This window comes from Plasmopara halstedii (genome assembly GCF_900000015.1).
Source record: "Plasmopara halstedii genome assembly, contig: Scaffold_555, whole genome shotgun sequence".
Lineage (NCBI taxonomy): Eukaryota > Oomycota > Peronosporomycetes > Peronosporales > Peronosporaceae > Plasmopara > Plasmopara halstedii.
In genome coordinates, this window is record NW_020187475.1 from 1,452,525 (window position 1) to 1,476,530 (window position 24,006).

The 24,006-nt window shown below is 42.0% G+C and overlaps 6 protein-coding genes across 6 annotated transcripts; 5 read left to right on the forward strand and 1 right to left on the reverse strand.

The window, feature by feature from the left end:
* Nucleotides 1-3,592: 3,592 nt before the first annotated feature.
* On the forward strand, nt 3,593-3,886 carry PHALS_11815 (uncharacterized protein; the record flags this gene model as incomplete). The annotated part of the gene is made up of 2 exons (XM_024727245.1): nt 3,593-3,700; nt 3,764-3,886. 2 exons carry the CDS (start codon nt 3,593-3,595, stop codon nt 3,884-3,886), a joined length of 231 nt encoding a protein of 76 aa, XP_024577842.1.
* A 1,636-nt stretch (nt 3,887-5,522) lies between these two features.
* Nucleotides 5,523-5,808, forward strand: PHALS_11816 (uncharacterized protein; the record flags this gene model as incomplete). The annotated part of the gene is made up of 2 exons (XM_024727246.1): nt 5,523-5,682; nt 5,774-5,808. 2 exons carry the CDS (start codon nt 5,523-5,525, stop codon nt 5,806-5,808), a joined length of 195 nt encoding a protein of 64 aa, XP_024577843.1.
* Nucleotides 5,809-7,640: 1,832 nt separating this feature from the next.
* Nucleotides 7,641-7,851, forward strand: PHALS_11817 (uncharacterized protein; the record flags this gene model as incomplete). Its single annotated transcript, XM_024727249.1, has 2 exons — nt 7,641-7,766; nt 7,816-7,851. 2 exons carry the CDS (start codon nt 7,641-7,643, stop codon nt 7,849-7,851), a joined length of 162 nt encoding a protein of 53 aa, XP_024577844.1.
* A 2,868-nt stretch (nt 7,852-10,719) lies between these two features.
* PHALS_11818 (hypothetical protein L915_01473) lies at nt 10,720-12,876 on the forward strand (the record flags this gene model as incomplete). Its single annotated transcript, XM_024727250.1, has 1 exon — nt 10,720-12,876. The coding sequence occupies one exon, from the start codon at nt 10,720-10,722 to the stop codon at nt 12,874-12,876; it is 2,157 nt and encodes a 718-aa protein (XP_024577845.1).
* A 274-nt stretch (nt 12,877-13,150) lies between these two features.
* Nucleotides 13,151-15,418, reverse strand: PHALS_11819 (uncharacterized protein; the record flags this gene model as incomplete). The annotated part of the gene is made up of 2 exons (XM_024727251.1): nt 13,151-15,305; nt 15,369-15,418. The coding sequence occupies 2 exons, from the start codon at nt 15,416-15,418 to the stop codon at nt 13,151-13,153; spliced, it is 2,205 nt and encodes a 734-aa protein (XP_024577846.1).
* Nucleotides 15,419-18,606: 3,188 nt separating this feature from the next.
* Nucleotides 18,607-18,991, forward strand: PHALS_11820 (uncharacterized protein; the record flags this gene model as incomplete). Its single annotated transcript, XM_024727252.1, has 2 exons — nt 18,607-18,696; nt 18,761-18,991. The coding sequence occupies 2 exons, from the start codon at nt 18,607-18,609 to the stop codon at nt 18,989-18,991; spliced, it is 321 nt and encodes a 106-aa protein (XP_024577847.1).
* Between the last annotated feature and the right edge of the window lie 5,015 nt (nt 18,992-24,006).

Genomic DNA, 24,006 nt, shown 5'->3' on the forward strand with positions numbered 1-24,006 from the left:
ATAATATTAAAGATAGCAGGTTGGTATACTGTCACATCGGAAAAGGGTCTAATATGCCGTACCATGGTGAATGTAGACATTATGCTATTGTGCAAAGTTCAGAAGTGCCGTGGTACATGTTGCTGCACCTACTTAATGATAATGCACTGAGAGTATACTATGAGACCTTTGCTAGAACATTAAGCATTTTGTATTGTACGTATAAGTCAACAGCTTCTTATTTTACTAGATTTTGATCCTCAAAGTACAATTTCGACTAACTTCTAGCGCAAAATCAGTTGGGTACCTCGATGACAACCACCACAAGATAAACCCGTTACGCTGGAGAATCTGTCTGTTGACGGTTTGCGGTGGGAATGTTAATCTGCTGCCTAGCACTTTGAACAAAGTTTGCCGACCTTCGGTGTGTATCGCAAACCTAAACGACCACATGGCCACCGGTTAGCAAAGCTGACAAAATATTCTGATATTTAACAGCTTGAGGTTATCCTCATTGGTCCTGGTGTCGCTGACAGCGCAGAATATGCAATTTTATACGCGGCCAACAAGGGTATTACCAGACGCGTCTTTGGGACACAAAAAATAAAGCTTATAGTTATGGACTGTCAACAGTCTTCTGAGACCGGCAGACCGGCCGACAGATGCAGCAGGGCTTAGATTGTTGATACGCTCTAAATGTGCGCAAATAGGTGTTCCCCCAATTATACATGTTGGGTGGCCGCCCAAAGGGGTATCATGTACCTCGTATCGTTTTCTGTACCTGAGGTCCGCTTTCTTAGGTATCACCATACGGTAAACGTCAAGTGGGTTAGTGCCGTAATACAGCGACCCGTGTGGAAGGAAAAAGCAGTGCGACGTACAACGAAACAATTCAATTGCGCGTAATTGTGAATCACGCACTACTTGTTTCCAAACACTTTTAAGAAATGCACACATGCTGAAACTGACGGGTACGTTGTATGTACCTACTACGTTAAGATGGCCAGCTTATACAGTATTACGTCAATTACTCGGCATAGGAGGTTTAGCATGTCGCCATTCTCCGTGAGAGATGAGTTGAGAGTATTGCTGAGCGTAACGACACTTGATCTGTAGAGATCACGTATGACAATAAGCCAAGCAGGTGTGTCTTCAACTAAACAAGATCATAAGTCAATGCAAGTATATAGCTGTCGTAATCATGCCGCTTATAGCTAAATGCATCAAAATGGCTATGCCCAGATGCACCGGCTTAAAGTAGCTTAAGCCCGTGACTACGACCGAAGCGTCACAGACAAAAGACGAATCCAGACCTGACAGAATTGATATCAAAGCAATTATTAGGCTTTTTCACTGCAGCAAAACGCGCCTCTTTAACGCGCCCCAAACGAATTGGCATCCTCATGAATATTACTAATATGGTGTTGTGGCATTATTTGCACTATACTTGTGCTGGTATACGGACAGGTGAGATCACCATTGGGATTGAGACCATACCAATGTACAATAGGCTTGATCAATGTAGATGCGATGCTTCGTAATAAAGCAATTCGGACAGGGATCTCACCGGAACCGAAGCCAATTGTCTAACAGCTTTATTTTAGCGCAGAAACTGTAGCCCTGTTGAGATAATGTAACTCTTCACGTCCGGCTTGTTGTGCTCCGTTGGACTATGGACAAACGTATCGTCAAAATTGAGGATGTGTTCAGCCACAATGCGGTCTGAATGCCAGACGATTAAACGTCGCGAATGCACTGGATTATTACTGTGTACTACCAGCCGTTCACGGAGCATCGAACCCGGAGTTCCCACTCGGAGTTCCCACCGCATTGAGTGGAATACTGATGTTTGTTACGAGCAGCTGATACCCAGGTCAAGGGCACTCATTCATCGATGATGAGGTTTTGCAGCGTAGTTGGCTTGAACAATAACTGTGGCTACTTTTAACTTTTGAAAATAATACAATTCGTTACTTGTCATTAGCATTTGTGACGAAAGTCGACGCCGAGTTGACTAAATTACCCTTTTTATTATTTTACGCTTTTCGTGCTTCCCCGGAAGAAAGCGACAGGAGTAACGAAACCAAGTCGGCTTAATGACTCACTCCCTGTTTTGTGGCCACATGCGATAGAGAAATTTTGTCAACACGGTGTGAGCCATTTCCAGCAGAGGGTTGAAAGGCGTGGAATCATGAAAACTAGCGGTCCCACTCCTCGCGCCGAACTGTTCCGGTGATTCCCTTGCGTCTTTCCATTGCTTGTTTCACATGCGACTTTATGTTCCCCGTCTCAACTGGCCGCGACACAAGAAAACGCGACATAGAGTCATTCTTGCCCATCTCTTCCAGATTGTAGATAAAAGACTTTAGCTGATTGAAGTTACTTAACGTTCGGCCAGTCATAAACTAGGGATATGCGAAATACCATCGCTTTTCCCCAGCAAATATAAACTCTGAAGACCGAAATACGCAATCTCTATCTTCTCTTGGCCCCTGATACCTCGACTTAATGTCCTCATCAAGACACCAAAAATAATTTTCGCGATATAATTTAAGCAGCTCCATGCCTAGAGCCTGGGTCATTGGAGCTTCATGCATGCGCGTAATACGTTACTGCTTTGTTTCAACAGAGGGGAAGTCAAGACTTACCAAAGCTTACTATTCGAAAAATGCGTAACACCTTAAGTCTTGACCTTAAGTCAAATACTTCAAGTGCTATAAACGTTTGCTAAGATATGATGTATTGTATTTCACATTCAATACTATGTTCAGGCAGCGTGCTGCGCTTTGATAGTTATCGAGCCTTACAAAAAAGCTAAATAATTTCGACACGTTCATATCGCACGAATATTGTATTCTTGTTTGGCTTGCTCGATGCCTTTGCAAACTTTGTCGCGCTTTGTAAGGTATGACACGACTCTCTAAATCCATTATACTTTGTTTCATTGCTTCTCAAAAACCAGAACATTGATGTTGACAGCCAACAACACTGATCTGTGAGCACCTTCATTCTTAGCAATAGCCTTACTTTTAGTCTGGTTAAATTTAGCGAGTAACAAAAGAGCAGTCAGCCATGACTTGGTGTACTACTTCTGTCGCACCGATTTTTTCTCGTTAGGCCTTGTCGTGTCTGCATAAAAGCAATGTTTCCCCTGAGAGGTGTGTCGAATGACCCTGCGTGGAAGTAAAATTCTTCGTACTGCTAAATCGAGAGGAAGGGGTAAGCTTACCACAGAAATTTGTTTCTGCCGCAGGTCAATTATTTTTTGGCTTATACAGCGGCGCCACCCGGAAGGTAGAAGTACTCAGCATAGCCGGAGTTCATTGCCGAATACACATCGATACAGATTCTATCTCTTGTACTCCAAAGGGCCGTCAAGATAAAATAAATTGATGAGGTATTCAACCCGACACGCATCGCTCCGCCAAAGGGACAATATAGACGTGGAATGTCGTAGTGTAAGCCGGACGAGTCGATCGCACAGTGCGATGTTTTTCTAGGATATCACTCTGAGGTTATCTGCAAGTTTTGCGCTTGAAGACAAGCAAAGCTTAATCTGCTGAGTCCAGCTCAAAAATACTTGGCTGGATTTTATCGTGTAATTTGTAATGAGATGCCTCAACATACTCCACTTCGTCAGACGACACAGGTGCCTCACGCAGCAAAGGTGAAAAACAACATTTGGATTGTTCAGCACCCTGATGATGATGGACTCGATAGGGTTATCTCATCAGTTCAAAACACACTTGCAGCTGACGAATGTTAATTACTGGGTGCTTGAGAGTCGTACGACCTATTTCTACTTTTTGTATTCGCTACAGAACGTGGAGTTGGAGAGTCAAAGCCTCATGAGTGCAATATTCACGACATTCCAGCTGCAATTTTGCCCAAGACTATTGCGATATAGAAGCTGAGACAGCAGCTCTAATTATGTAGATTAAGCTTCTTGGCTGTTCTGCCGTATACTTGGTTTACTGGTGTCCACCATACTCGCGGTCCCCATTTGGATCTGTCAAATATGTTTTGCCTCTTCCTGTTTTAAACAGCCTACTCGTATAGCTATCGGCTAAGTCTCAAAATTGCTGAAAGGCCGGAGGCTAGTCGCTAGCTATGCGCTATCTGCGCTGCACAATTCCCTGACTAGCCCGGAGGAGGTAAGAATAGAGAGTATGTCAATTCGTAAGCACAAGCGATTCCAGGAGTTTCTGTAATAGGACCTCAAATTACAGTTATGTGTGAGGCTAATTCGCCCATTTTACTTGATAATGTCTATGCCCCTAGTGAACCTACCAACCCACAATTCTTTTCGAATGCAGTTGGTCATCACACTGATCATGGCAGAGTGCGAACTCAGTGGAAGAATTTAAGCATTAAAGATTGCGAGGGCGCTGCTCTCCAATAATCTTAATTGGCGATCGATGCGAAGATGATTGCTCTTATATACACACTCGTGGATCTGTACAATCGAACTTGACCAGGTAACTTCTCATCGCACGTTGCTCACTGCCATGCTTCGAGTAGTTCTTCACTGCCGCTCGAAACTACAAATGCATTTTATATTCGCGCGAAGTAAAGCGTAGCCTACGTCACAGACGACGTAAAACTGCCGATTCGAACTCAGAAGGACCAGAATAGGGACAACATCGCAGCCTTAAGAACTACAAAACAAAACACCGCCTGATGTCTCTTTGAAGACGAATGGTGAGGAGCTGTGCTATGTCGACGTAAATTGCGCTTTAACAGTCAGTTAAGCCAGTCGACATCCGATAATAGCAGCGGCACCAGAAAAAAAACACAACAGCACTGATCTTCCTGCAAATGTCTGACAAAGCATCCCGGGTAAAACTATCAGCGCAAAAGGTGTTTTAAAAATGGCTTTTTTATTCATATACACTCGACCCAGGTCGCAAGTATGTTCACATTCGACTACACGGGCTGTGCATGACTATGCGTGCGTATATTACTAACAAAGGTCTGTGTGTACAACGCAGCTTTAACGGTCACAATTAAGCATTGCTAGTGCGATTGATATCCTGGAACAAAATAAACCACTCACAAAGCAAACCTCAACGCAGTGAGATGGACATTTTTGACTCTCATGAGCAGCTAATTATTTTGTCGACCAGGTCTAGAGCACTGTACACATCCTGCTTTGCAACACACCCTTCTTCAAGATTAGCGTTTTTGGTGAAATGGTGGCTAGAATTAGTTTATCACAAGCATGCACAATTTGCCACCTTCACCACAATCCGAGACATAACAGCTGGCGTTTGGTTGAATTTTTTGATTATCTCTCACCTAGCCGATTTGTGCTCTGTACAATATAACTTCGCACTATCTTCATGATAAACCGATATTGACCGTACCGCTCCAGGATAGCATATCCTCGCACTTCCTGGTATACAACTTCTAGTGATAATACTTAACGCTGTACGAGAGCTTTAAGCTAGGGGTAGTAAAGAGAAACTACCATATTAACCTAGACCACTCCTTTCAAAGAAACTAAATTTTGCTCGCCAATCCGTGAAGATTCTATGCTCCGCATGGTAGCCACGTCACTAGATGTTGTGGACAGAACTGGATTTTACGTTTTCGGTAAGTATGACTTCTATGAGCAGCATTGGGGTATGGAGTTTCACCCAGTGGAGACGAATCCACTGGGTAAAACTCCGAAGATCGCGACGTGCAGTGCCTGTCCAGTCGGTTAGTCGGCACTTAGCCTCTCTGATTCATCTCTACAAGATGATACCCTACATACCGCAACACCTCCTGTCTCTCCAGAAAAGGTTTCTAGGAAACACGCGTCACGTTTCTTACGCTGAAGACTAAGACAGCGGTACTTATTCCTGGTCTACCGAGAGAACGTGGGACGCAGCTGCATCTACCTTCCGAGTTCCGCTCAAAGCTGTTAGCGATATCGCTACAAATGCTTTTGGACAATAGTATAGTTTATTCCAGAATCTGTCGCAACTTTGCGTGCGCGCCTAATGCATTTCTTTACTCTAGTCCGGAGAAACAATGGCGCACTTAAGCTTCTATGGTAGTGAAGTTAGCGGCACCAAGTCGCTCAGGGCCCATAAAATTTGCCGCGCCACGCACAGATGTGATTGTACCTGGACCACCGGTCATGAGCTGACTGCGTTTTACGCTGTCAAAGTTATAAACCTTTAAATAAAATCGGCAGCGACAAATGAATGAGTACCCGAGTAAATCGCACGGATATGGTGTATGTCCTTGGCACTTTAAATCTTTTTTGGGAATTTCAACTAATTTCGACAATCGCGCGTTGCGAATAGTTCACGGCATTTCTGAGGCGTAATGGTTTCACAAAACTCGGAGCGATGATGGCTACAATTAGCAAACCTTGACGGCGAGCGATATTTCTCTCAAAGAAAGTATTCCTGATGTTAGCTAGATCTCATCATCCTCGACCGCCATGGGCTCAGTTTTCAACAAACCGCTGTCACCTTCTGGAAGACGATGTTTTCCCGCTAAGGGATTGTCGGTCAACATAGCGTAAATCTAGCCATCATACTTCTCAATCGCACGAGAAGGTAGCAATCTGGGTACATTGTCACACATATACAGGTATCAATAAGATGGCCCTGATGGACAACTATGGGATGTTGGTGAACAATTACGCGAAGTAAAATCGCCGAGTTAGTAAGATTAATACAGATAATCTGCCGATGTCATCTATAATGGAGGAGTATGCTTCTGATGATCCTCGCAAGGCAATGTATACGGTGAGTAAAGCAGCTACATCTGGACCTGTTGAGCCTCTAATCCTTTGTTGATTAAAGGATTACAACGTGATGGTAAGATACCCACTACGTGCACTATGCACGAATCGAAAACTGCGTCATGGATTTGCCCTAGTTCGTCTTTGGAACTAAATAACACGTCATATGTCAAATTCTCTCATCAAGGGACCGATGGAATAGCATATAGGCTATCAATTTACAAAGTACGAAGTGAAATCTCGAAAGAAAGCACCCGACTTTTGCATCAGAAAGGCTAACGTCAAGAAGCTAGATGTGCATGCTTGCGATGAGCTTAATGCAAACGCGGCTCCGGCGGAAAGTGCCGGCTTTTCAAATGGACGCAACGTGATTAATTGCGCCTTGTTTGGTGCTCTTATCCTAGATGATGTTTATCACCGACTGCTAATCTCTACAAAGAGTACTCATAGTGGGATGCTCTGCGAGTGATTTGTTGTGCATCTGCGACGCTCAACCGCCTCGGCGCGCAGCAGTTCAGGTTGCATCATTCAAACGCACATACTGACTTTGAATATATATTTTCATCTAGTTGTACAAAGAAAAGTGGCCGAATTTAGCATCTATATCAAAACCTTGAATGCTATGTTTGCTAATGTGTCCAAACAAGCTGTTTGTCAACATAGATACAGGTGTTCTTGCTGGCGCCAAAGGCACCTTGGGGATCTGCATCGAGAAACATGGTTTGTAAGTAACTTATGCGCGATCATTTTTGACTGGCCATTACTCCTAATACAAAGGGCCTGGCTTGGCGTGGTCAGTTGTCTGCACTATAGTATTGCAAATTATGCCGACATGGCAAGTCCTTTTACCAATATTAGCGTATAAGATGTCAAATGATGTAGGGCGTGACAGAAGAGGTGGCCTCAGGAAGAAAGCATCATGAGTCCGTATCCTACTGATCCAATCATACGTGACACCCTTACAGAAGGAGTCAAAAAGCATTTTCAGAGCGACTTGGGGCGCGTTTTCCTCTTTAGACGAGAAGAAGACCCGTGTCGACAGCGAGTGGCTTATAATAAACTGACTTCATCCAATCTAAAGCGACTTTGCATAGGTCGCTACAGCTTTTGCGGCAAAGTCTGATCGCTGAACCAGGCTATAACGAGTTCGACATTGTCTTAAATTTTGCCCTGGGTTATCGTAAAACTTGCCACCGTAGCAATAGAGCGGAGATTGTGCAGTTCTTGCATCGGTGAGGCGGAGCAGAGAGAGTGCCTCATTCTTCAAATAAAATTCGTAGACGGAATTCGGCTTGGCCGTAAAGTATTCAGTGAGGGCGCGGATGCTTTCGGGAATCAGAGGGTCATTGTAAGCGAACTCATCGGAGAAATCTAGGTTGCCTCACCATAAATAAGTTGCTGGATGTCGCCCACAGGGGTCACGCCATTCTCGGTGAATACGCACTCCACATAGTAAGCTGAGTTGAGGGTATTTTCTGCGAGGTGCGCGGCAACTTTGTAGCATTGTTCTAAGTGAGATTTAATGTCTGACTTCAAGTGCTACCAATTTCTGTCGATCACACAATACCATACGGCAGAAGACAATTTATCTTTTAGCGATGGCGCAAAGTGACGTCTTATGACTAGCAACATTATCAAAAATAATACATAAGAACATTAGATTGTCCTGTATCAAAAAACCCACAAAATATTCATTGATCGTCAAAATACTTGCATCTTCATAATATTCCTGTACTTCAATTCTACGTGTATTCTCAAAACTGCGGATCATCGTTCAAACAAGAAATTCACATGCTATCAAACGCGACCAAAGAAACTGAAAGTGAGTTTGTATTGAATTAACTGTTAAGTATGTTTGTAACTTAACCTTACAGTTCAGGCCTTAAAATAGCAGCGAAAAATACAGCACTTGTCAATCTCGCATTGCAGCGGTTTATGTTAAGTCGTCGAAAGATGTGTCCTTTCGTGTTTGCCGTTTTAAGCTGGCACCTTATACAGCATGTCAAGAGCAGCGTCGGTTGCCAAGATGACAGGTGGTATAACCATTTTGTAGCGATGCAAAGGCTGAAACAGCCGTATTCTGTGGGCTCACCCTTGAGGTGGTCGATAATTTAGTAATAAGAGAACTCAAACTATTTCGTGAGCTCAAAAGTAGGTTCTCGAGGAGATACAATGTCAACTCTCTTTGTCGGCTCGTTGTTTATACCGCGTCTATCTGATACAATATTGTCACCCTCTGGTTGAATTTTTCAATCGTTACAGAGTGTCCATATTCGTTTCGAGTGTTCACAGTTTCTCTGATCACTGGCTGTATATGCGATCGTCTACTTTGCAAAAGCATCTAAGCTCAAATGCTGTAAAGCAACACATACTCACGAGAGTATGCTGCTTTCTAGAAATAAAGAATTAGATAAACAGAGGCAATCGCTGAAGTCACACATATAGCAAATGACAAATTAAATCAAGCAGGACGTCGCTTCAACGAGATGAGCTCGTGATTATCTTCAACATTTGAAAAGCTTTTGAACGCGAGGTTAGTGCAATAATGTGATTACTCTCTTAGCGCGTTCATGCTACGATTTTGACAATGTATATTTGATAACACTGGTCCATAATGTGCAGAAAGATATTCTCACAACGAACACGAGCGGAGTCTACCAAAACTATCTGTGGATAATTGTACCTCGCATCACTGACGTATGTGTACGAACGAATGATGGATCTTGAGATATACCAGTTCATAGGAATATGCGTTGATACCCACCTTTAGCTACGTAGCATTCATATAGACTGCTACCAGCTAGTATAGCACGTACGCACGTGGTAGTCAAAAGCAGGCTACATGTGTACATCGTACATACGAATGCAACGATTGCTTTAACGGGCAAAACCGTCATGTCTGATTTTTGGGCCCGTGTGCATGTCTTCGCTTTATCTGTTCAAAAAAAAACATTTCCTACTTATTATCTTTGGCTCGGAGACCCATTTCGTTCGCTTTCACGACACCTTTTGCCGAACATGAAGTTCTTCGTATTCTCATGATACTGAAGTCATTTCTTTATCGTAGAGTTGCCAGGGCTGGTATAATTTCTAAACCTTTCATGGCTATGTATCATGTTTGAAATCATCGTTTCAAAAAACAAGAGTCGCCTTACAAAGTCATAGGTCTTCTCCACGGATGTACCCAGACCACACCAGCTACTGCAAATGATCGATTGTGGACTGCTTTCCAAAAGACGAGACATCCTTATTTGTGTCCACTATCAATGGCTGCAAAGTTTGGTTTTCCCGTATGAAGAATTTCCGGACAAGACTTGACGACGTTCAATTGGCATAGATAGATCGGCAAGAAATGAAAAAGATACCTTAACGTTGAAAAGGATCTCGTCAACTTTTAACATTTTGAACTATAGTTTCAAGGGCATAAAGTTGACGTCTATAGATGGTGCGTGTATATTATCGTGTCTGTTGAGATGCTAATAACCTTTCGCCTTTGCTGTAAAAATATTTGCGTTTATGAAGAAAACAGCGACTCGTGACTCGAAAATTCTAGCATGGCCAGATGTATGGCATTTGAACGTTATGGTGCTGCTTTAAGAAATGCTGCGGTTGAAACACGAAAGAATTCACTAATTTGACCCAGAACTTTGAAATCCGAATTTAGTTATCAATAAGAATCTTGGGAAAAGTAAAAATGGAGTAATCTTTCAGCTTCGACCTTCTTCGAAACGTATCCGTTGCCTGCTTACAATAGGCGCTCAGATTATTCGGTTGCGCTTTTACCAACAATAGCTTTACTCGCCTCGTTTTCTTGTTAAAAAGTAAACATCTGGGCTTTGAACGCTTAGCAAACATGATGTCCAACAGTCTTTATGTTTTAGCTCATTAACATACTTTGAGCTTACAAAAGATAACACAGTGCATTCCGTCGTACACAAGTCAAAGCACAACTCTCGCTAAAAAAAGTCCGCGTGAAAGCTCGATAAAGTTTTTTTACAATGCAGCCAGGCCAACAAGAGACGGGCTTTTTGGGAACATTTCAACCAAAGAGTCAAGGAAACACACAGAGTGTGAATGCTTTATCAAGGTTCACCTCCATGTTTGATCGTAAGAGTCGCTACGTTGTGCGAGTAAGCCCGACTCAAAAGGGTGCAACGTGGAGAGGATATGGCACTGGTCGAGCACGATCAAAGCAGAAGCTTACAAAATGGCAGGTGTTTAATCTTGTACGTCGGCTTGCAGTGGTTGCTGCTGCATTTCAGTACCTCTCTCTCTCTATGCTTGCTACTCGAGGAACACTCGAGGTTCTTCTTTCCGTTCCTGCACCAAAACAATCTTTTGGTGTTTTAAAGACGTCGCTCATTGCAGGATACTTAGGGGATCATTTGATTCGAGATAGCAAGTTGGTGCAGGATATTCTGGGTGGAGACACGAGGCCACGAGACCACATTCTGTTTCTTGAATCGGATACACAAGTATCAACTTCGAAGTGCACAGAAGTACCGCGTTTTAACCCGAACATTTACAATTATGACTTTCTCACGCGTACGTATGAAGAAATTACGAATGATTCAAGCTATAATACGACAGTCTTGACAGATCTTGAGCTTGTCGTCGTAGTTGTCGACTGTACCTCAACCCCACTGACGAGAGATGATCTTGCAAATGTACGTCTCTTTAATTTAGTACGATCTCGCAAGGATCCGACAGACATTTTTCTAGTCGACATGTTGCTTTCAATGCAAGACTACGCCATGCAGTCACACAAGAAATTTGGACCAGCACTAGCTTTGCAGGTTTCGATTATTCAAGACATGCAGCAAGCGATTACCAAGACACTTTTCATGATGGCGCTAACGTATCCATATCAACGCGCTCTCAAGCTCGAAGTTTACGACTTTATTCGAATTACACACGACAGTCATACAGAATTGCGTAGTGTTCCTCGGGACCCGACTACTGATCCCATTCGACACTTGATCACGTCGCGAAAACGTGGATTCTACAACCATGACGTACAGTCAAACCTTCATTCGGTGTACTCAAAGCTGGATCTGTCGAACGGAAAAGCTGCACTCACGACGTGGGAGTACTACGGAGAGTCTCAAATCGATGATGCATGGGCTTGGGTCCACGGTATCCACTTTTTCTTTGGTACTCAAACGTTGCTTTCGTTAGTTATCGTGGCCATTGTGTCGTACCAAAAGATCAAAGTTGGCAAAATCTGGATTGGTGATCCCTTTTCGTCCGTCTCGACTCTAGCATTTGTCTCTCGAGGATTTCTAGTCGTTATTTCATGGTACATCAATGCATTCTGGACACTACGTGAGTACGCATTGATGAATGCTGCAACACTATCGCGCACTGAACCCATACACGTACACGAAGAGCTTGTACACTGCGACGTTCTCGTCGTCTTTCTTGGTTTTGTGGCTTTTTTGAGTTGGTTGGCGCGCGAACGGATTGATCCTGCCGTTGCAATTTTTTTGTTTGAACTTGTGCACGATAATCGTTTACGAATCATTGCAACGTTTCCAGCTGTGCTCAGTGAAGTAGTTTCGTACTCTAGCTGGATGAATCAACTTGGTGATGTACCAAAGACAGCTGCTGTGGCTGCAATGTCTCCATTGTCTTTTTGGTGCACGATACAAATTCCACAAGTAGATATCAAATTCCTTGCTGCCTCCTTTTCACCAAAAGTTGGTCTTTTGGTCTTGTTTGCCTGCTATGCAGCATTGCGTAAACTTTATCGAAAGGTTTTTCCAGAGCGTGTTATTGTGAAATCGGGTCAAAGCGTCGCAATGTCTGGAAATGATAAGTCGAAAGCTGCAGTGAAAGGACATTTGACAAATTTTGAGATATCAACTGGTGCAGAACTTCAGACACGCTTTGGGATTATTTCAGATTACAATAATTACGTTTATTTCAAAGGAATGAAGTTTGCATCAGCAGACGGTGTTTACTGCTCAGGTTACGTGATTGTCAACAACAAATTACTGGTGCGCTCGAAGCAGTTACTTGGAATTATCATGATGAAAATTGTTCGCACACGTCTTACGAATATTTACGCGTATGAAGTGGATGGGAATACAGTTAAGGATACAGCAAGACTTGTATTTCCAGAAACATTTCATGGTCGGAACTATGGCGATTGAATGTTGCGGTCTTGCTATGATGAAATAGTCGTTAATTTTGAGCTATTAATTAATTTGAGGTTATAGATTATAGAGATTCTTTTGAGATTAATAAATGGGTGCTTTTTACGTATAGTTTAATTGGAAATTTGACTTTAATCTTAGCTGCTTAACTCGTTAGGTTTATAAAGTACATTCTTAAAGTTCGTTTTAATGGTAAAATAAATCGTAAAACAATGGTTACATGTCTGATAACCCGACAATATATTGAGATCGTCAATTTATTGCTCACCCACTACTGATCCGATGTCCTAGACAATATCATGTCGTCATCTTGTGCAATTAGACGCAAGAGCTTCAAAGTTGCTTGAGCTGTATACAGAATCGCATCACGCCACTGAGATGAGTGTTGACCGTCGTACGAATTCACCATTTCGCTTACGTTGCGATAAGCACTTTGAACACTTTCGTGAAGTTCTTTAAGTGTTTGGTCCTGTGAATCCGAACACGACGCAATGTGATTACTAGTGTCCAAATCTGACACCGAATTATTCTCCTTTTGAAGCACCGACGAAGATTTCCTTGTTTCCGCAAGTCTCATCACCTGATCAACAATTCTGCATGCTCGATTCGCTATATGAGTCACTTGCCAATCATTTCCAACATCACATCTGAGTTTAGAATCAAAACAGCTCTCACTAGAGATACTTGACCATGTCAGCCGATCACGCAGTCTCATCATCGCTGCAAGTTTTTTATCGTCTGACCAATTGCATAAATCCTTATCTTCAAGAGATTCTTTAGTAGATAAGAAGCTACTACTGGTGTCGTCTAATGACGAAGTCTTTCGACAACTAGCTCGAAGCTTTGTCCTAGTTGGAGATCGAAAGCCAGCAGCTGAACGCTCTTTTATTCGTTCGCTCTTGACGTCATCATCACATTTTTTTGCGTTGGTAATCTCTTCCACGTCGTCATTTGACTTTACGTTGGTCGATGCTTTTGCTTCAGAGCCTGGAGTAACGCCCTCGAGACAAAAACCGAAAGAATCATTTTTATTCGATTCAAATTGAAGATTCAATCCTTTACGGAAATTCAGCGACGCCCACCACTGAGTTGAACGCTTTCGAGCCATCCAGCGAGCCAACATTATTTTATACATCAAGTTGATTGTTCCTCCAAACGAACCTTTAATTTCTTGCTCGAGAAACCCAATATCTTCAATACTCATCGATTTAAAACTAGGCAAACTAAGCTGCGTATTTTGCCACAAACGCAATAAATTACGAAGCTTGTACCCGAATTCCGCGAGTACATCAAAGCGTGGTACATATACTTGTGTCTTACGTCGTCGAAATTGTTTCTTATATGCAAAGTAAGGCAAAAAATCTTTCCATCGTTCTTCGTCATGAAAACCAAATGGCACTCGTCGACTTTTCCGATGATATTTCCATTCATCAAGATAGACCAAAAGTTCAGGCGTCCACTCATAACTCTCCTTCATTAACGAATCTTCTGAGAAAGCAGTGTCGCCATCTAATTTTAATTGAGCTCGCAATCCGCTATCATTGCTATCCATTTCTTTTGCTGCTTTTTCTGTAATGATTCCAGCATGTACTTTCGACACGTCACGACCCATTGCAAGGGCATACAAATACAAAATGATTTCATGAAAATGTCGTGCAGCTCGTTTCAATAACACCATTGTAACGCGTAGTTCATACCATCCATCGTTTATCCTTTTACTTACGTCTTTGTGATTCAAGGCCGAGGATTTTCGAGATAAAGCCACAAAATATGGTGTAATACTTGCTACAATCGTCTTTAATTTTGCTGACCCACGAATTTTCCACTGTTTACGTAAATGCTTTGGTGGAGTTTGGTACACCACTTGCATATAATAATATGGATTCGTCTCCTTAAGCGTTTTCATGACATAATGCATCGTCATCTTCAAAGGTTTCAATCCTTTATCGTTGTTAGCATCTTCAACTACATTATTGTAGATTCTCCACAATATTAATGGAATCCACTGATGTTTCGACGGAAGTTGTTGTTGCTCCTTAATTAATTGTCGACGCTCGAACGCCATTTTTGACGCCGCTTTTAATTGATCAGGCAACGTGCGGACAATGTTTTCCGTACGTACAGCAATTGACATCTTAGGCTTTGTAATTGCTGTAAGTAGCTTGTTTGTCCGTTTATCTACATCTCTCACCAGTGAGAAATCTTCATTATCCATCTCGGCATGAAAATAGGTCTGAAATTGGGTAAATTGCTCTAATGCAATACATAAGGAACTCATTTCATTCCTTCGAGCTTTTTGGGTTAAGTAGCGTTGATATTGTATAGCTAAAGAGTGTCGGAGGGAGTTTAATGAGTCACTCACGTCCGCGCAATGGAGAAGCTTTTGGGCTACTTGGCGTTGACATGGAGCCTCATTTACACGCTTACTGACAGTAAATTAAAGAAATTAAGATATTGAACAGACTAATGGAGTAATAGAGTCAAGTTACCGCTTGCTGTGATGTCTTGCGCCATTGCCAGAGTCCATGTTGTGCTTCATAAATTGTTATTTATATCCTTTTTAATTGGTCAAGAAATAGGACAAGCTGTTCAGTATTTAAATTACTTGTTTTTTATTCGATAAAATGAACAATTTCCAGATCGAGATGTATGGTTTATGTGGTTACATAAGTCGTGCTGGAAGACGAACATGATTCAACATCAGATCAGTTGTCAAGATACTTCGAGAAGACTGGCTTGGGTTCTTAAATTACCCCATTAGTGGGATGCTGTTCTTGATTACTCATACATCGTAGACTAAGGATTCAGCGATAAATAGACAAATGACTTTTTTCCTTCAAACAACTGCAATAGGGTCATCTTTATCAACTTTTGCTAGTCCATGAGCCCCGTTCATTAGAGGACAAAAATAGTTTGGAGGGTTGGACACTCAAGATTAAACCAAAGAGCATTTACGGTGTTTTCGGAGTGTCAACCTCTGGACTTGGCTATAGTTGCGGTTACAGCTATCGAAAGGTATATTTTATCAAATATCGTCAATCTTACCAAGCATAATGGACTCAAGACTGTTTGTGATGATTCTGATTCAGATTTTATTGAGAGAGCCGTCAATCTGAAGTCGATCCCCTTGGATTCATTGACAAATACCACTTGAGGTCTGAAACAACTTTACCGTCAGACAAGAACATGGTAATGCTTATCATGCTTAAACCGAAAATTTATTATGGGCAATTCGCGGAAGAGTCACTCAACTATCATGAAAGGTATGGCATCGAAACGTCGCAATCGTCCTGATATTGCAGTGATACGTTCAGGAGAGTATGCGAGGGTATTTGCGATCTGATAGATAGATGTTTTAAAGGGCTGCTGACATTTTCTAGAATGTTATGAGATCGCTGAGACGGGAAAGCTACATCTTTGTTCCGCATGCGTGAAATTAAAGTCGAGGAAAGTATAATGTCTTTTATCGAAGTATATCAGGTGAGTCGAATATGGCAGCTTGCCTGAGCCAGTTGATATTGCTTGGATTACTAGCAGTGTGATTCTTCATTATCAATTATACTTGAGGTTGAAATGGATAATGACCTTGCAGATGCTGACGATATGGTATCCATGTATGTGAGAGTCTTGAGAACTAGTTCGAGCCGAACTACCTGATAAATCCGCAATGAGAAGAATGTATCAGGACTATTGGAACGAATAACAGGCCAAAGAAGCCTTCAAGGCACCGCCAAACTCTTCGAAGGACATGTCATCCAGCTCAAGAAGCGCATCCACTGCGGGAATAGCCTCGAGAGTGACGTCGCGGTCTAACTCCCCGTCATACTGTTGACGAGGGTGTATAGCAATGCGCTATCGTTTACTAGACATATCCTGGGTCAGTGTCGACGACCAACGTGGGTTACCGATTGAAGAAAAAACCATAGTGACGGTTTAGATGTACAGAAATGATATTTGCTGCGTCCATAAACCAGTGTCATCTCTCCCGACATCAAATGATAATGCTTGATACTGTTCAGTAATAATGCTGTGCCATGTGTAGGAGGAACGCGAATAACTCCTGATACACTGGAAGAGGAAAGATGGGCATAGTTCTTTTGAAATGTTAAACTTACAGCAGTCATCGGATAGCTTACTTTTCTTGCAAACAAGTATCTCCATGGTCCAACTCACGTTCTTACTGACATTGATAAGGCTGAGATACAAGGAGAACCTTACTCAATAAGAATCTGGGTCATAATGGTTGACGAGATCACCAGAAAACCTGGTGTGTTTGGTATGATCAATGATGACTCACTCATTGACATGGTCGTTGTGATCTCCGGCCAGAGAGTCACAAAAGCTAGACTCGTTCAAGTACCACGAACATATGAAAGCTGGCCAGAATTCGTCGACTGTGCGTACACTACATTAAGCATTGAAGCAGGAAGAATGAGGGCGTTGGTTCATGGTTGTCGTCACCGGGTCATGACTTCCCTAACTCTTCGACAAGCCTCATCTCTACTTGATGAACTCTAAATCGTCAATAAATTGTCTGAAAAATGGTCATTCTTTGTTTGCTGAAAGATAGTAACGATTAGTACCAGGTCTGTCAGAGGAATTATAATGACATGGCAACGCTTTCAATCACATTATTCACTAACAATACGTATCCGGCACGAAAGGTTTTTAAATGTGATGCATATTGCTTCTAACTGTGTTATGAAACCTGTCAACATAGACGGTTGTGGGCTTTGGGTCGCTTCAATATGCTACAACAACGAAATTACGTTAAATCAGCTGAGATCAATACGACGTCCACTCCGAGATCTCATCCCCGACAATGTTAAGACAACCATGCATCTGGGTTACTTTTCATTCCATGAACCACCAACACCAGCGTAATCTCAAGTATGTCACACCACGTTCTTAACTTTATTTTCGACTTCGACAACCAACTTCCTGCCTGTTGTTAGGGCAGAGATGATGCAAAAACTTATCGAGTCGATGACAGACACTCCCTTCATTTCTATAACCGAGATATCTCTCCTTGTTATTTGTCAAGGTATGAAGACTCTGTTATCGTCAGTAAGTCAGTGAACGACATGAACCTGTTCAAGCATGTCAGAGTTATCCACCACCCCATTTAAGTTGGCAAGGTCAAAAATTCACTGTATCAGAGATCCGTAGTGAGGGTGATATGCATTATTTTTCACAATCTACGGCTCGGGTCTATTCAGCATAAAACGACTACATTTTATATTAATTGTGATACAATACAATCTTTTACGGAACGAAACTGCCCAAACGGAAGTGATGTCATTGATGAAGACGCGGTATTCGCTGACGGCGACAATTGGATTGATGGATGGCTGATCGATAGCGGTGCGACATCGCATATGACACCATCCCGTTAAGACCTAGCTGATTTTGGTGATACGATCTTGGAAAAGACTTTCATTTCGCATATGCTAATTGCATCCTCATCTGTACATCACCGGTGAGCCATAGGACAGAATTATGAAGTATGGAATGTGTTGGCGACTTGCACTACGACCCCCGTACATGTAATAAGTATCTTGTGAGAAGTTCATTTGATGAATCTATGCTCCGAGAGAGACGGTGTCCTTGTTTTGTCCAAAAGGAAGATTTGAGACTTCACGACGACAAAATGATTCGATTATCGCTGACTACGGAGTTTGTCTTATCTGGCAGCTGTCATATATTGCGGTCGACAAACAAGACTGTATGAGTGATATGCCAACTGGAAGTGGTGTCAAACGAGGTAATATCAATAGATCAGGTACCCGTTTCGGGGAAGCTGAATGCATGCCAGGAGTATCAAATGGCCTTGCTAACTGCATTTCTTACCTAAGTGATGATGGTGACATAGCGATTGCAGACATCTGTTCAAGGTGGAGGACACAATGACTGCGATTGTGATCAATGGCAACCTTCAACTCAAATAGCTGTTAGAAACGCACTCGTCAAGTTGGGTGTCATGAGGACTGCGTATTCAGTTAATGGGACTTGTAGCTTAGCAGAAGCCGATGAATATGACCTTGGTGCAGTTGTTGAAGGAGAGAAGTCATTTGTCCCATTTAATGCTGACCCCATTGTCTACGAGATATGAGTCTTCAAAAGACAGCATCCCCAGTCCTTTCGGAGTATCTTGCCAGTTGATCTTATGTTAAATAATATTGTCTTCCAGCAGGAAATCGTCGTTCTCTCGTTCGTTAATAAAACAACATTTATCACATTCGACCATGCATCTCAAACTGTCATTTCTACCACATCTTTACCTCATGTCCTTCAAAATAATTATTGAAATCCTGTGCACATGAAAATCATGGTTACAACTGTTACATTTGACAAAGACAGCGTTTCTCCATATCTGTATATCTGACTTGTCTTCACCCTCATGCTGTATGATGCAGTTTTAAGTAGTAAGAATATGAAGAATTAACGTATAATTAAACACCACGAGTAGAGCTTCAACCCTTGTTAAAGTCCAAACTAGGAGCTCGTGTTTTGCTTGATGATAACTTAAATTCTTAGATTTTACCGTTCTTACTTTGTTGGAAACTATTCCAAACAACCAGAAAATGATCAAATATCGTCTTACCCAGCTAGAAGCAGTTATAAACTCATTTAAATATTCTTTGACCAGGTCAGTGGTGAGATTATACACGTCGAATATCCCATTACACATCTACCTCCAGTTGCTGATTTGATAAGAGCATCATTAATATCAAGTGAGCCTCCATAGCCCATGTGCAGCACTGATCCACTAGAAGATGAAAGGTTAACTATGTAGGAAAAAGATGATAGCATTAGGGCAACTATGCCAGCCCCAGTCATTCCCTAAGGTGGAGCCGAATACGATACCCAGGTTCTCTCAATTTCTCTTGTAATGATTACCAGATTCTCATAGGTTTTAAGGCGCTCAAGTAATGGATGTCTAAGTCTTATGACCCGACTACTTCCAACAGCATCATCATGAGAAACATCGACGTTACTCTGCACATAATTGACTGGACAAAGAGACGAGGCAGTGTTTACGAGACCCATAGCTAATAAGAAGTTTAATTGCATATATCATATCAGGAAGGGGTTATAGTATTTTAGGCTCTGTCGAGATGTCCTCGCGGAATTTATTATTCTGGAATCTCATTGTACGAACTCTGGCATCATAGTGGTTGATATGCCCAGATGTATTGGTGCAATCGGTTACATCATTAACCTCGATGGGAGAAATAATGCAATTTAATATTTGAGTTCTCTTTTCAATAATTATTCCCAGCAGGAACCTGCTTCTGGGTTTAAATCGCTTTAAGTCATTGTCGTGAAGAATCTCCCTGATATCTGAGGGGAAGATGAAAAATTTATTTCATTTTCCAGAATCCGTCGACTAATAAGAATAAGGACGTAATCGTTGGTACTGTTAATGCATTCTGCCATCATGAAAACTGTCATATATAGCTTACAAGTCAACGAAAATTGCTTGTCATTAGCCTAACGGTCGACTTTTCGAGCTGTTAAACAACAATCGTCTTAATATCATTCAGATGCACATGGCTTTCCATTGCGTAAGTTATGAATAGGAATATCTCGTCAATCCTCAGGTAGCTTTGAGAGTACCAGCGACATCGAACGCCAATAAAGATAATAAAACATATATTCTTGTTGTCAGACATTGAGTTTGCCATCATTCTTCTCAATGATGTATGTGACTTTATATCATGAAGAAAGGGTACTTCTCGAAGAGACATAGTGACTGAAGATAGGTTAACAACCTGCCAAGTCCCATCATGATTACGCTTCTACTGATGGATACCATACGACCTTGATGAATTATTGCCCATCCCTTTATCCGACTCAGTTTCGATCGTAAATTTTCATTTTGTAATTAATTAACAAGCATATCGAAGATGTCCTGGAGATTTCTAAAATACACTATCGCCGGCTCACATGGCCATAGAAGTGTCTCTTGGGGCAATCCACGTGGTATAGCTTTGGAGCACTACAACTCGGATAGTGTTAAAGCAAGATATGAAGAAAACAAACTAAAACCTAGAAATTTTCGAAAATAGTGCAACATACTAATTGATGATGAAACGATCCCCTTCTCTCGTTGGATTATGTTAAGCGCATAGAATGGCGAGCTAGGCAAATTGTGTTCCTTTCTTAACGAAACATCAGGAGGTTAATGAGTGTGTATGCATAGGTGGCATAAATTTATGTCGCTGAAGCCAACGATTCTCATGAGAATTAAAAAACTGCCACAGAATACGTCCGTATCATTCTCATTTATTCATCCAGCCATGTTAGTAACATTGCCAGTGTGCCTTCTGAAGTCATGATAAGTCGGGGACAGCTTGGTTAACAGAACTGGTGTGTTCACGATATCAACGAGGTTTGCAAAAATACAAACATTGGACGTTCAGCTCTATCTGGTCTTGGGCTCATAAAATTTAAATCGGGACTCTTAGAACATCCAAGCAAAGTTGTTGAGCCTTTACAGTCACGATTTAATCAAGACTTATATGGAGAATCAAGGATTGCCACAGGATCTATTGATGCACAACTGGACGTGATTCCTTGAAATTACACAGCGAGCAAATCCACATACATTGGTACTAACATTCATCTAACGATAGTTTTTGTGTTAGAATAGGAATTGACTTTGCGATCAAATACCTTTGGAGACCAGGACAATTTCAGTCAGCATTCGAGAAGCTAAGATCTGCGATCGACTCAGTTATGTAGGGCAAAGAAACATCGCTATCCAGCTCGAAGCTCTACTTCGCGAGTTTGACTTCTGTAAGCGGACTCAACATTGGGCGCTGAATAGGGTCCTATGAGTGGATAAGCTACAGATTGGAACTTTGATGTCGGTGTGCGCGCAATTAAGTGCATCGGTGTTAAGTGCTTGGTCTGGATTGTGGTCCACGAACTGCTTGAGATCCATATTGCGATGGTAATCTTCTGTACTTTCCCATTACAAAAAACGAAAGACTTAAGGTAGTCCCACCATCTCGTTCTGGATCTAAGTCGAGGTCGAAAAATTAAATTGGCGTTCCACGCTAATTTTCTCCAAAAATAATACAATAAAGTACAAAAGCGTGCTTAAGTCAATTTGACTTCGCGATACCATACATTAACCGAAAGGTCTTGAAATATTAGCTGCATGAAGTTGTTATTGTCGTCGTAGATGTAGCGAAGATAGTCGTAGTTGTAGATATAACCGTAGTTGTAGATATAGTCATGGACATAGTTAATGATTGTAGTGAATTGGAGCATTCTAAACAACCAAGTCCACTTCCATATCCGATGTACCCGTTGTATAGAGTCGGAAAGCGCTTGATATTGTGTTGACCAGAGCTGTTAGTCGATGTTTTTCTGTCCTTTAAGCAACTTCTGCTAGCTTGCGAAGGTGCAACTTAATGTTATATTACACATAAAACCCGCCGAAGTTGTCACTTTAGTGATGTACAGCTTCTTGTTGCGATATAGCCATAGGGCACGTAGAGCACGACATCTACTAATGTTAAGTACTATTTGTATAGCAAAAACCTCGTAGACCTTAGTTGCAGTAGGCGTAAGTTGATAAGCAAAATCGCCAAAGTCCAATCGAGATTTCCTTCAATGAGCTTTTTGAAAGGCTTAAGGTGATAATTCCACTGATAACGAGCCACATGACAATCCCAAAACAAGTGTTTGGCGTCTTCGACTTCTATACATCCACGTATACAAGTGGTTGGCATGTCGACTTCCGTTCTTCATTTAAACTTGTATCGAACTCCCGGTGCACTATGTTGTAATCGAAACTTAACATCCGAACAAACCGGAAGAACGTATCGATCCCATGTATACTCCGCAGTCCACATACTTGGGTTAGGCGTAAAGCCGGGCATCAAGTTAAGTTGTCGCAACGGTAGGTCTGGGGTACTTTGTATTTATGTGTTAGCAACAGTAACTTAACAGAGTCACGGTTTTCCATATCAACAACAAGTTGTCTATCAAGACTCCATGCATGACAAGCGGCTTCAATCTTGTATGGCCGTGAAGGTCCGTAGTATGCAAAGTTTCCTGGGATAATTAAGTTGAGTCTTCGTATCGTGTCGTTCACAAAGCGAGTCAGTGATCCTGGCCTTGCGAAGTCATCCGCATTAAATTGTAGTCGTAGTATATCCGTTGTAGCGAATTTACCATTAAAGCTCACAAAGTCTTGGAGTCGGTTAAGTCCTAATATATAAGCTAATTAACCGTCTCCGGGCTAACATTACGCAAGGGTGCCTTCAACTTCCCAAATGTGAAGTGAAGGTTGTCCCGAAACGGAATTGTTTGTGCGAACAACTTCCAAATGGTTGTGCCGCGTGAGCTATGTAAAGCAGCTCAAAGCTTCGGTGTGCTTCTCCTGTAATCAGACATGGAATTCCAATAACCCAATCTTCATAATGCTTTATAATATGTCGAAATATTTTCCTAATGGCTGTAAGGCCATAGAGAAGAGAGCCAATGCTGGTGACATCTAGCGAGGCTTGTTCGAAGTAGCAGCTGTAGCTGCAATACCGTCGCGTATACATTTAAAGTGCATGGCGTCAATGAAGGCTTTCGGTGCCATTGGCCCAAGACCACCCTCTTTAACACTTGTGTATATACATGTGTCATTTGCGTTGACAAAAATGCGTATTATAATGTCAATTTGCTTCAGAATAGGTAAAGGTGTCATAGTAACACTCGCTGATTCCCACAGTACGGGTAAGATGTTACTTTGCAGTATGACAGCCTTTCCTCGTAGTGTTTTTGCACGGTTTTCACAAAGAGCACGCCTTGCATGTATTTTCATTATTACCACGTTGTATCGTTGTTTCGGTGTAACAGTGGCTTCTTGTATTACACCAAGAAGCCGTACTCTTTCCCACGGTGACAACAATTTGACTTCACTCGCCTTCGTAGGTCTGCGAGCTTCTGATTGGATGCATGGTGCATAAACGGCATATTGTTTATTTTTGTAACATTACGCCGTAGACCTGCAGTATCCGCATAGCCTTGAGCGAGACCAAGAAACTCATCATGGCGTCGAGATTAGACAACATTCCGGTGCAGTCGTCAGCGAACGCTAAAAACAGATGGGGCATGTCT